At 39.3% G+C, this 13,968-nt stretch overlaps 1 protein-coding gene across 1 annotated transcript; it reads left to right on the top strand.

Moving 5' to 3' along the window:
* The first annotated feature begins 1,121 nt into the window (after window positions 1-1,121).
* Window positions 1,122-13,869, top strand: LOC140235149 (uncharacterized). Its single transcript, XM_072315185.1, has 5 exons — window positions 1,122-1,425; window positions 4,018-4,170; window positions 4,578-4,669; window positions 5,298-5,521; window positions 13,334-13,869. The coding sequence occupies exons 1-5, from the start codon at window positions 1,228-1,230 to the stop codon at window positions 13,867-13,869; spliced, it is 1,203 nt and encodes a 400-aa protein (XP_072171286.1). The 5' UTR covers window positions 1,122-1,227.
* Window positions 13,870-13,968: the final 99 nt, after the last annotated feature.

Raw genomic sequence — 13,968 nt, forward strand, 5'->3', positions numbered from 1 at the left:
GCACTAGAGTCTACTCTATACACTATGTTTCAAATAAAAAATGTTATGCTTTCTTCAATGTGTTTTTAGCGGATGCAAAACTATTACTGAGTATTAATATACCTTTTCGTATTGATATACCTTCTCCTTGTGTTAAGATGACACCACCGTTGCACTAAAAAGCCAGCTTGACTGCATTCTGATTCTTGTCAAAGTGGTTATATCTGTACGTGAATTTGGAATTGTTTTATGTCTAGAAACCAGTGATTGTATAATTTTGTTTGTTGAATTAGGAACGGCCTGTTGGCTCTATTCTTCGAGAGCGACTATCGACTCTCTCGAGGTCTTCCCAGGTTGTGGTGTCTTGGCCCATTTTATAAAAGATGTAGCAACGCTAAACTTATTGTAGATATGAAATCACCTCTTTCCCCGTATATCAACAACCATTCAAGAAGCAGGATATTTGTTGCTATCGTGACAATCGTCATTGCAGCAAGAGTTACTAATCATGTCGACTTTTTTTTTGTGACATGGGGCGAATTTGAAATAGGTCAACTATAACTGGGACTCCCATCTTGCCCAGTGCAGGGGCAACAACATGACTTGCTGTGGACACTACGATTTGTTATCTGTAGTGTAGCGCCATCTACAGGACACTCTTGCTAATTTACATGTATTCGGCGCGAGATCATTGTTTACTTCCCGTTGCGTTTGGTCCATTGCATTCACAACACAATATTCATCTCATGCACACTGAATGTGCGCCGCGCTGCTGCATGTTTTTTTAGTGAAGCATGGCCGTGTGCTAGCTCTCACATCTCATGTCCGATATCTCATGAGGAGCCCTCTTGTCTGGTGTGTGATTCCATGGAAAACTAGTGGGGTCGATAACGGTACTGATATCGAGGGAAAACAACGTAGACATCTCAGAAACTTTCGGGAAGTCATTAAATGCCATAGCGAAACTAACGGCCGATGATCACTGTTAGACCCCGTACCCTGCAGTGCAGTATACAACGGCATCTTCGGGAGCGGAGCATGAGTTCCAGTGAAGTGTTACGATCCACGAGCGGTTGTTCTCCGTCCGCCGTTTACTCCTAGACAAGAAGCGGTCTCTTCTGATGTGTCATAAACGTGCTTTACTACTGTCTTTGATCTAGTTCACACCACGTAAGACTACACTCTGGGGAAAATTGTCAGCCAAACAAAATAACGGACGTGACAACTGAAAACGAGTGGGCACAGAGTATGGAAGTTGACGGCGGAAAACGATATGGTGCGGAGGATCTCTTGCAAGCTTACCCCCTTCACCGGGCCTGCCGCGACGGAGACTTGTCGGCTTTGTCTTCACTGCTCGGGGACTCCGTGGTGTCGGTGTGCGATGCAGTTGGTCAGGACCCGCTCTTCGGCTGGACGCCGGCTCATTGGGCATCACACAACGGGAAGGTGTGCACTGCGGTTTTGCTGCACTTTTATCATGTTGTTTTGCCTTGATTCTTACCCCATTCATAACAGGAACCTGGTAATTAGTGGTAGATTCCATTAGGTCTATACACCTGGGACCCGTTCAGTGTTGCATAAAAGTTACAATTATGGTAACTTTGCCATCCAATAATGGTAACTTCCATGGAATTCTTGATTTTGATTGGCTGTTGAATATTGTTGCCATGGAAGTAATACCACTGGATGGCAAAGTTGCCGTAATTGTAACTTTTAATATGCAACGGGCCCCAGGTTCCCAAATCTATGGTCTAGAGTTCTACTTCTAGACAAAAATTTCAAGAATGTCTGCATTCGTCTTTGTGGCCTGATTCTTTCTTGTTTCGTGTCGTGTTTAAAGTCCAAACACTGGTCAATTTAATGTTTTTAATATGCTTATTAGAAAGATGACTTGTAAGTTGTATTGAAAGACAAGAGTTGCTTCTATTTGACCTCTTATATATCTATTCTTTTGCTGTGTGGAAACTGCTAGAGAATTCTATGTGTAGAGTTTTTGTTTGATTTACCTTTTTCCAATGAATAGTGTGATAAAAATTTTACAAAGACGTACATGTGATTGTAATTTATGTACAATGTAGGCATGACATAGCAACCAAGGCTGAGCTCACTAGATTTTTAGTTACTTTCGCTGATGCCATTTGAGTGCCCTTATAACAAAAGTGTTTGAGAGCACATCGGCGCACAGTCTATTCATATCTCACGTCGGATTAATATCTTGCATTGTTCAGTGGAATTGGCACATGTACAATTTGTAGTTGACCGTGTAAAGGGGAGACATACTCTTTGTCTGCCTTTGCACAAGCAGATTACCAACCTGTCATTATTTTTTGTTTTTGTGACGGGCAAAAAGAATCTTGTTGGGTGCATTAAAGGCTCTCAGAAAATAGCGGGATGAACAGGTAAATATCATGACATAAGATTAAGATTTATTCTACAAGACTGATATTGATAGTGACATAAATTTGCTCTTTAGCATATCATTGCATCCTTTAAACTGAGAGTGACACGCACACACACACGGACAGAACTCACAACCTAACACAATTCACAGCATAGTCGATTGACGAAATGTACTATGATCAACCTGCCTGAAATATAGCATCTGTGATACTGAAATCATGATGTATATGGCTGCACCATGTACATTGTACATGGACATACACTGTACTGCCCCAATTTATGTAACATGTACATATGTATGTCCTGGTGATCAGATCACATGGACAATGGACACAATGCGTAATTAAAGATGAGTCGCTTCTTCAGCCACTGAAAACATTGAGCAGGATTGTGACAATAAAGAAACCAGACTGAACTAGATTTGAGGATGTATGTAATTAAGGGGTCATACCTGCACAACAGGAGAGTTCTTCTAATGATTGCGTGACACATGTGCCATCAATATTCAGACTCGTTGATGCACTAGCCATTGCTTAGCACATCAAAAAGAACTTCATACACAATTATCATCATCAGACGGTGTGCTGATGTTGATGTCACACTGAGGGGATTGAGCAGGTTACTTTCTCTGTTTGTTCGTAATGCACTTGGCAAAATACTGTTTCAAATTATTTATGGATGGACAATAAATCTAGATACAGTACAATTTATAGCAGATTGGTTATACAATATGCTGTCTTATCCTCATACACTGTAAGACAAACAGGAGCTCTAGGATGGTAGCACATTCTGTATTACAAGTGTATATGAGTTCCTATTTCTCATCTCAGTGATTGAGATGCTCGAATGAATGCCTTTTTTTCTCCTTTTTTTTTTGGGGGGGGGGGGGGGGCTCTTAATGAGGATAACACTAAATGTTTGCAAAACTAGAAAAGCACTCTGAGAGCGCAGACCTCCACCAAGCAGCTACTTTCCACCGATGATCTTGCTCATCCCAAAGGGATTTTTCTCCTCTCCAACACTGGGGAAAAGCTCTTTGGGCGAGAGCAGGGATTTCCACCCATAGGTAGACATGCTGAAAAATCGTGCGATTTCCCAATATAGAAGCCTTTGTTACGTCATAAACCTTCAGCTTCAAATTTAATTATTTGTAACTTGTGTCATTCTCAACCTTTCCTGTAAGTTTTATCCAAATCTGTTAACTACTTTTTGAGTTATTTTGCACACAGACAAACAAACAAACCAACAGTAACAAAAACATAACCTCCTCCCTTGGCGGAGGTAATTAACGTCATGACAAAGTTCTACCCCTGCTACATTATGATTTCAGGATATTTGTAGGTAATGTATGGCAGCATGCATTTGTGCCTACGGCTTTAATTCTTTTTCACACATCTACTGACACGCAAATCAGCCTTATTTGTCTCCATTTGCAAAATATTGTGCGGACAACATGTATGGCATAAATTTATGTCCCAGGTCTTATTCCTCGTCAACACCAGTAATAGGACATATATTTCTTCTCTCTCTCTCTCTCTCTTTTGTAGCAATCTCCCCCTTCTCTCTCTCATCATCATATCATCATATCATCATTATCTTCATCTTCATCATTGTCTTTGCCTTTTCTGTTTCTGATAGGTTGACTGCCTACAGATGTTGCTTTCTGCAGGAGTGTCGTGCAACATAACTACCCAGGAAAAGGGCCTGACGCTGGCCCATGTAGCAGCACTAGAGGGGCAGGCCTCCTGCCTTGCCTGGCTTTGCCAGAACAGAGTGGCTGTTGACGCTAGGGTGAGCCAACATGGCCTGTGTTCTGCAGGATATGACAGAAGTTTCACAGGTTTAAGCTGTCTCTCGCAAACACAGGCAGGGATAATCTAGTTTTAAGGGGAAGCTGAAAATTGTGTTGGTGTGAGGTTGCAAATAGAAGTGGGTCAGTTTAATCACAAAGAAACAATATGGACAGTAATGATCAATAATATTTCACTATTAAAAAAACTTATCTTCACATAGTGTAAAAATATTCACTCAACTTGTTAAATGCTGGCTACAAGTCTTTTATCAGTAGAAATGACATCTGGTTATTTGGATGTGGTAGCAAACATCAGTGTCTCCTACATGTTAACATAATACAAAAAGTTTGGAATGCTTTAGTGTTACTGTACTGATATTGTTCGTTTTTGTTTTTTTAAATGAAGGACGACATGGGAGAGTCTGCAGTCCACAAGGCCGTGAGATGTGGAAGTGTACAGTGCCTTCATATCCTCCGACAACATGGTGCTGACTTGAGGTATATCGCAGTCCATCTTGTATCCGTGTATGGTGCATGCATTTCACATAGAATCCCCTTTTTAAGTCAGTGTACTCTATAAAAATTTTCCATCAGTCCTAAGAAAGGAGCATCTGCCATTTGGGACTTCAACATACATGTAGCTTGGATGAGTGTACATCACATACACATGTGTTATGCTACATCAGAGCAGCCCCCTATACTTGAAGTTTGTGCCAGAGGGCTTATTTCACCTTTATGTTTGTAATTGAATATGCCATGTATTGCTAAGGGATGGTATCACATTAACGTAATCTAAACTTGTGAATATACCATTACCAATAATGGTATAATTCAGTTGTGTATTTTAGGAAGTTAAGTCACCCATATTATATCTTTCTTTCCACAAAAAGGTAATTTAATTCAGACCGAACAAGATGAGAAACATTCTAATTTCTTCATTACTGAATATAATAAAATTTATTTCTTTAGTGGGATGTGCTCTTCTCCACCATTCCAAAAGTGTAGTTGCTTCTTCTTCTTTCTTTCTTCTTTCTTTTTTTTTTCCACCAAGTGAACATGTCACTATGATGTCTCAGTGTGCAGGGTCTTGTTTAGAGCTTTAAAGTTTGTCATTTTTACACCAAAGTCTTCAAAACTGGCAAGGGGAAACCGCAGCTGACTTGGCGATGTCCCAACTCCAAGGCCCATGTCTAGATTACTTCAGGGCCGCAGGGGATGCTCTCCATCCGAGGACTGCTGGGCACTTAGACGCTGGAGCTAGCAACGGAGCTGCCGGGAACCGCAAGAGACTGCAGGCGGCGGAGATGGAGATGAATGGAGAGGCAGCAAAGAGAGCAAAAGTAGAACATGGTGGGTGCATTTATTTAGCCATCTCACTGCAACTCAATGGTATAAAAACACACACAACAAACAAACAGACATACAAACAGACAATCAATCCAGTTAGCACAAAAACATGAACATATACTCTAGTACACTTTTATATTGCTTGACATATCTTTTGTAGGTGTCTGGAAAAAAAAATAGTCTGTGGTCAGAAGGACTTTCTTCAGCCAAACCAGTAGCTGTCACTGGTTTGTCTTTTTCTAAAGATCTGTTTTAATGTGAGTGTGTCTCCTTATTGACTACTTGCCTTGACGTCCTATCAGGAAGGAACATAAATTGCATACAGTATCCGAGTGGCCACTGCCCTGCTATTTATTATCTGTACATAACAGGAAGGAACATAAATTGCATACAGTATCCGAGTGGCCACTGCCCTGCTATTTCTCATCTGTTCATAATGTAGATTCATGGTGAGTTTTTGAGGCTCCCAGATGTGAAGGGCTCATTCGTTATTACAGGAAGTATGAAGAATAGTGTATATAGTGTGTGGAGGTGCTTTCATTTCACTCTTGGACATTTACACCTGACTCGTAGTGTTCATGATGGTCATACAGCGTATATGTTCCGAACCTCACACATGACGATGAAATTAAGTTAAGAAAAGCAAATTATTTTATAGTCACATAGCTAGCTTCACATTATTGCATATTCATTATATTGTATGATGAATATCGAAGGGGAAATTTTGATTCCATGACAGAATGATTTCATAATGTCCAGTCGTGGGATGTGGTAAGGTTTAAACCACATACAAGTGTAGTAAGATTTGTCAAATGGTAACCAGGATGACTACTACCATCAGCGTTGCAGACAGACTTTTTTGAGAAAATATGAAATAATGGCACAAACAAAATACGCTAGGAGTCTTGTGCAAGCAGTATGGCAGTCATTTGACCAGGACTGATCCTAGTCCCCATATAGTAGGCAGTGTTAGATGACCTACTGAAATTCTAAAATGATTATTTCTATTCAAATGCCATCATCATTTTTGTGATTTGCCTCAAAAGCTTCATGAATCTATTGCTGGTTTTCCAGTTTCTTTCTTTTAAAGTTGTCTTTCTTGCATTCTTTCTTTCTTTCTTTCTTCTGGGGATACTTTTTTTTTATAGCCATAATTGCAAAGGTTCACTACTCCACACTGTAGATAGATACGTGTGAATCATCCTTTTCAAACTTGACTTATGTTCAATTACTGTTGGATGAGCTACTAAATGTGTGTTTTGCCCTATTTAGAATAGTACATGTTTTCTCCGTCTGGAGGGAATATATTCATTATTGACAAATATCATTCTTAATACTTTGCACACTTTGCATGCTTTCTTTATACAGGCATTTTTTTTTTTTTTAAATAAAGCAATGTAAGTTTTATTTATATTACTTCCCCTTCAGAATATGTTCACATATTTTTCTCACTGTGCCTAAGCATGTGTTTGGCTCTGCACAGGTTACAAGTCCTGCTCTTATATTGCTGTCATTGAGTGGTTGTATAATTTTATTGAATGTTGTAGAGATGAATGGGGCTGTACATTTTATCTTTTCTTAGAACCCTGAGGGCTTTGTCGTGATGCAGGTATTTTACGGTTCAAAGTTTTAGCCCTTGATGGCAGGTCATTTTTGGAAACCTTGATTAGAAATAAGTTCAATGTGACTATATGACAGCTTAGAAATATAGACATGTCACAACTTGTAATCCATTACTCATGATATTGCCTGATAAGTATTAAAGTAGACCCTGTAATATGAGCCCTTCATGTACCTTTGCATACCTTTGGAACCTTTTTTCCTTCTCCTTCTTCTTCTTCTTCTTTCTCTTCTTCTTCTTCTTTTTTATATCCCCTTCACACTGTACGTGTGGTGGGGGTATATAGGAATCACTCTGATGTTGGTCGGGCGGGCGGGCGGTCGGTCGGTTGGTCTGTTGCAAAATCTTGCGTCGCGAACTCCTCCTACAATTCTGAAGCAATTTAAATGAAACTTAGGGTAAATGATGATATTGAGGTATAGATGTGCAAGACATGTTTTTTTTTTTTTTTTTTTGTTGTTGGACAATGTGTTGCCATGGTATCCATAATTTTACCAAAACCTTGTGGATTGAATAACTTCCATAGTATTTAAGTGATCAATTTCAAAATTAGTATCTGTGATGATCTATAGGTGTAGTTATGCAAGACACTCTTTGTGTTTGTACTTGACAAAGCATTGCCATGGTAACCGCATGTTTTCTTCGAAATCTTGTGGAGTGAACAACTTCCACAGTTTTGAAGCATTTGAAATCAAATGTGGTAGGCATTATGACCTTGAGGCATAGATGTGCAACATAATTTTTGTGTTTGTCACACAAACCATTGCCATGGTAACCACAATTTTACCAAAACCTTGCAGATCGAATAACTTTTCCATCATTCAAGCAATTAAAGTCAAATTTAGTATGTATCCTGATCTAGAAGTGTAGTTTTGCAAGACACCAATGTGTTAGTTTAAGGAAAATGTGTTGCCATGGTTACCACTCATTTTTGTATCAAAATAAACCATTCAAGCTATGAAGGTCAAATTTGGTGTGTATGATGGTCTTTAAGTGTAGTTATGCAAAATGTCCCTTGTGTTTGTATCAGACAATGCATTGCCATGGTAACCACACTTTTTACCCAAACCTTGTGGAACTCAGTGTAAACTCTGTAATTGTACAGTAAACTAAAATTATTCTGTTTCCAATTCGACAAGTGCACAAACTTGGTATTAATGTCATTGCCCTCATGACATCACATACTATAAAGCGACACTAGGGGTGGGGGTATTAATCACCTTCAGTGATAATTCTAGTTTGTGTGTGTGTGTGTGTGTGTGTGTGTGTGTGTGTGTGTGTGTGTGTTTACCAGTACCATGTTTTGCTACATTGTAAGCATTCACAGACTTCCCCAGACTGGGCTGTCCAATTTATTGACACTCAGACAAACCTGCTTTGATGTAACAATGCCACTGTCTCATAGCAAGGGCATTGCAATGCAATAGCAATTACAAGGATTCCTTAATCTGTATTCATCTACAAATAAAGTTAAGACATTCATGAGTAGCAGTAAGTGTAAAAATTCTGCCAGTCTCTGTGTGAATCAGCAAACTAAGATTTAGTTAGAGGAGCGAGAGAGCTGGGAGGTGACTTGGGCAATTGAGGAAATTGCAGAAAATATGCAGAGGAATAATTTCATTTCTGGTTTTGACCAGATGCTATGCCTTGTTCATATCACATTGCATTTTCCCCTGTTATATCAGCAGCCATCTTCAAATGATTTTTTTTTTTTTTTTTTTCTTGGGGGGGGGGGGGAACTTATGAGGGTTATTGCGTGAAAGTAGTGTTCTGCCATTAGACATTCCTGTAGTTCATAAACATGTGGTGTTTGTCAACCAGGTCATTAATCATTAACCGAGTCTACTGCAACTACAACAAGTTTTCTTAATTAGACTTTTGAGACAGGACATGTCAACATACAGTATGCATGCCATGCACTCTAAATTTTTGTTGATTCCCCCTCTGAATTCTGGAGCCATGGCTTGGTGTCAGCAATTGTATGCTTCATTTTAAAACTGTTAAAAATGTTAGGCTCCAGTACTGAGTAGGCATCTAGTGTATGTAATACAGTTACACGATCTGCGTCTATTTCTGTAAATTCTCTAGATAATCGTGGCTTGTGCTGTGGGGAGAGTTAGAAATAATGATTCATTCAAACTGTAGAAATCACCAAAGATTGCTCATTTTGTGATGTCTGTCTTAATGTTACTACATTAAATAGTCACTCCATATCTCCTCATGATCTCTTCCCTAACAAACAAAAACAAAAACAAAAACCCCACTTCGTCTGAAAACCAAAACAACGACAACCCAACAATTATGCCCAAAAGAGATGGCAGAAACTCCACCTCAAAGTGCCACACCCGGCAACGTCCATGACGATGGGCAGGATGACACTTTGCCTGACATGGAAGAGGAAGATGAACATGTGGAGCAGGCTGCGGCTAGGATGGATGAGAGCGAATGCCATACTGTCACGGCTGAAAAAAGTGATGGACTGCCCCCAGTGGCTGTTTTACCACAGCGCATACCAAGAGAAGAGCACTGGAGATTCCAGCCATTCTGTATCTGATGAAAGTTTTTATTTTTTTTTTTCACCTGTAACTTTGTATTAAGTATGAATATTTATCGACAAACCAATCATGTGCTTTATCATTTCCATTCATTAGTTTCATGTGTAAGGTGATTATATTTACCAAAGTTGCTCACTGAACAAAGACAGATAGTAGGAGAAAGACTTTATTTCTTTTCCTGTATGAGGGAAAGAGAAAATGGAAAGAGGATAATGAACAGATTTGATTTGAAGGTACAGATGACTGTGATAGGAGTTGAAATGTCAGATTTCCACATTTTCTCCTTATAACCTCTCTTTATGCAAAATAACAAGACATAGTTTAAGAGCATTTGATTTGCTATGAAGCACCCCTGCACAGTACCGTACCGGCAGCATTATCAGTAGCCAGGGTGATAAAGGTCGTATATCATGATGAGTTAGAAAGTATTTCTCATGATGTGTTTTTGCCTTATGTAATGTAAAAGTTTTACTTCTTATTTGTTTTTGTTCTTTTTCTGTTCTTTATCATTGACTGTCAGAATAAATAAAATAAAAACAAACACACAAAAAAGAAAGAAGGGTGCATCCAACACATGTTCTTGTTGATGCGTAGACATTTGCAAAATTTTCACTCTTGATGATCTCATCAAAACCAAACTGATTATTCTCGTAGTAAAAATAGTGTGGAAATCTTAATAGCCCAAGAAGTCATGAATCATTGTAATACAAAATTTGTAATACCTTATGTGCAGCATATGACCCGTTTGATATGCTCTGCTGAATAATTGATGATATTCTTAAAAGTAAGTTTTATTTTACTAATGCTAAAGAGGTATGGAAATGTAATTGATATATATTACCAAACATGGTATTCATCTGAGAGATATTTAAATAGTTTTTTTTTTCAGACTTTGTTGTTTGATTTTGTTGATTATTGAGGGTATTGACATATGACATAGAAATATATATTGCAACTTTACTTGAGATCTTGGTGCTGTTTTTAAGTAAAGATTGCTTGAGCATGTTTCCTGTTTCTTTAATTGTTTCAAAGAATGTAGTGAATGTGATATTTTTGTATTTCATATATTTCTGTAGATTGTTTCCAGTGCTGTATTACTCTTGCCATTCAATACTATCTTCTGGTCACAAGACGTCACCTTGCAAAGTTTAGATTTTTTTTTTCCTTAGGCAAGTGCACAATGTATTGTAGCATTTGTGAGGCATGTCTCAGAGACATGTTTAATTCTCAAAGCTATTTGAATGTTTTAAAAAGTAAGTTAGATGTTCACGAACAAACACAACTATGCATACTTATAAAGGCAGCCCTTGATGAATTGTGGCACATGTCTAAGTATCAAAGCAATTGCTAAACAAAATTTGTTTGTATATTTGGAAAACGTGTCGACCAAGATTGTTTATCGGTTGTGAATAAGAATCAACTTGATTTAGCTGTGTCAAAGGTTCAGATGGAGATAGCATCCTTTTGCATGTAACCATGACAACGTATTCATAATCATCCATCATGTCCTCTCTGGCTGGCTGCCTCCCAACCCCCATCCTCCACTGACCAGGTCCTCAGCATTGACACAACTTAAGCATTTTTTTTAGAGTGAGATGCCTCCAGTTTGTGAAAACTTCACTTCTTCTATGGTGGTGCCAGTCACAACCATGCTCATGGTTTGTCGTACAGTTGTCTTTAACGATGACCTAAAACCCTGAAATTACCTTGTTATATTAGATCTCTCACTGTATCAGGGTAATAAAACAGAAATATTGGGACCTGCACAATCACTTTGTTATAGGAGAGTTCTGTTATATCCAATCTCTATGTTGTGAGGATCTACTATACATGATTATGATAGAGCTGTCTTTGCTGGCATAGGCAGGGACATACCCAACACAGAAGTTTGAAGAGACAGGAAAGTATTGACTTTGTGCAAAGTCAATAGAGTTAATGCCCTTTCCATATCTAAATTGCCAATGATGTATTTACTGCACAATGCTGCCAGTTTCCTGACCTCCACCAGTGTTTAGATGTCCTGTTTGAAGAGCTGCCTGGGCTACTGTGGATTATATTAATTTTTGTTTAAGTGAGATTGCTATCCAGGTTACTTTACTTTGATTGTGCTTTAACTTATGCACAGATATTTGTATACATGAGTGTAGTTTTTGTAACCCTAATTCATTACATGTACATGGTGAGGAACTTTATTGTTTTACAGTTTGAGACATCAAAAGATGGTACTTAGCAGTGATGTGCACCCTGGCATATGGGCTATTGTCCTGTAGACTTGTGGAAATCAATGTGCAAGTGTCATTGCATTGTACTTGTCCAATAGTGAGTTTTTCAATTGCCATGGGCCAGTGAGTATGTGGTTGCATAGCCCTCTGACAACTCTCTGCATGAGTCGGAACTGTTGCTTTGTGCTTTAAACCTGCATGTGTGTTCTTTGGCCTGCTTTCCAAGACCATGCAATTGTGTTGTATCATATTGTGCTGCTTGAGATATTTTTTACTTTCCTTGCCCATGTGGAGCATGTACCTGTACTACTGAAGCAGGAGGACCACTGTGAATGTGATCTTCTCTACAATGCATGCAATATTGCAATTTTTCCGTGTGCAAGCATTTCTTTAATTGAGGCTGAATCTGAAGGCATATTTTTATATCTAGTCCCTAAAGCACTCAGTAAGGTTGTGAATATGTCATCAAGCCAGTACAGAGTAGTTGTTGAATTGGCTGTATGTTGATACTTTATGCAAGTAAGGTCTCTCTGCTTTTTCACATACTGTATACGCCGAATATTTCGCGAGGTTTTTATTTTCGCGAATTTCGCGAGTCGGGTGCTACTCGCGAAATTAAAAACACGCGAATATATTGACTCTGTTCCCGATGTGGATGTGACGTATGCTAGTACATATTCTCCGTTCTGTACAGTACTCCACAATTGCGAATTTAACCACTCGCAAACTCGTCGCGAATTCCCGATTCGCGAAAATTTAGACTCAGGAAATATATGGCGTATACAGTATAAGATCTGAGAAGTTGCACACTTGTCTGTCATTTAGGATATATTTATTCTGCTGATGATAGTGCATGTATCAGTGGTGCTCATTTGTTAGCCTGTGGCTAGATTCTTTATAGCTTTTGCTTTGATAATGGTGATATATGCAAATGTCTTGTTCAGTTCTGTGCTTGAAATTATCAGTGCAATCTTTGTGTTGTCTATATATGGCTAGCGTTTGTATTCACTGTCCTCAGAGGACTTGTATTTCTCTCTCTGCAAAGAGAAAGTTTGATTTCACAATGTGTATCACTGCTTCACCCCATATGAGGAGGCGAAATTTTCTACATGATGAGAAACAGGGCACACACATTGTGTAACATGTTCATGGCACAGTATTTTTTTACTGTACCTGTAGGTACGATGTACATGCACACACCACCTAAACAGCAATGTAAATTGCAATGTAGATTTTACCTATTTTGTGTCAGTACGTAGATGAATGCATTTATATATGATGCACAGATGTACTGTATGTTCTTTTTTTTCTGTGGAGCATTCGCACTACTCTGACTGCCATGTTGGCTTGTATTGGGAAAATATTGATCAGTGTGTCGACAGCAAACAACTGTTTGTCCTCTTTCGCACCTTTGCAGTCGGTATTGGCACCACCGATGTAGCAACTCACCTGCAGAACTCACAGTGGGAAACCACGGCGACGCTTTCACACACGACATCCGAGCATGGAACGAACTCGTTAGGTGACGGGGACAAAAATGGCGGCAACTGGCTTGCGCCTGGACAGTACAGAAATGGGACTGTGATGATGGATACGATTTCATCTTCAAATCAGCCGGTTATGTGTGGTACCACTAACAGCGATGGATCGGTAACAACGATAGGACTCGGTGCTGATGGTGGTAGTGGTGCTACATTCCATGTGTCCAACAACTCCAACCATGCATCTGATATGCACGCTTTCACCCCAAGCAATGGTGCCAATCATCAGGAGAGTATGTCTGTTGAGGTGGATGACACTGAGGAGGCGCCAGTTGCCTGCCGTGATGCACACTCAGTCGCCATGACAACCCATCTCTTTCCCAACGGAGATGCGATGGGGCTCACAAAACAGAGCCCTATGCAGAAGACTGCGATACCAAAATGCATGGCTCTGAGAGGGCATTACTTGTAAACCAGTTTGAATGCCATGTCATGGTTTGAAGTAAATGCAATCTTTACAATATAAGATGACTGTATTGAAGGGAGGGAGCACATGCCCAATATCCTTGGG

The sequence above is a fragment of the Diadema setosum genome, chromosome 11, assembly GCF_964275005.1.
Source record: "Diadema setosum chromosome 11, eeDiaSeto1, whole genome shotgun sequence".
NCBI lineage: Eukaryota > Metazoa > Echinodermata > Echinoidea > Diadematoida > Diadematidae > Diadema > Diadema setosum.

Bases quoted from the DNA above. Each gene is read 5' to 3' on its own strand.
- LOC140235149 (XM_072315185.1), top strand. From the start codon at position 1,228: ATGGAAGTTGACGGCGGAAAACGATATGGTGCGGAGGATCTCTTGCAA. The intron at 1,426-4,017 runs GTGTGCACTGCG...TGTTTCTGATAG, and splicing joins GGGCATCACACAACGGGAAG to GTTGACTGCCTACAGATGTT. The intron at 4,171-4,577 runs GTGAGCCAACAT...TTTTAAATGAAG, and splicing joins GAGTGGCTGTTGACGCTAGG to GACGACATGGGAGAGTCTGC.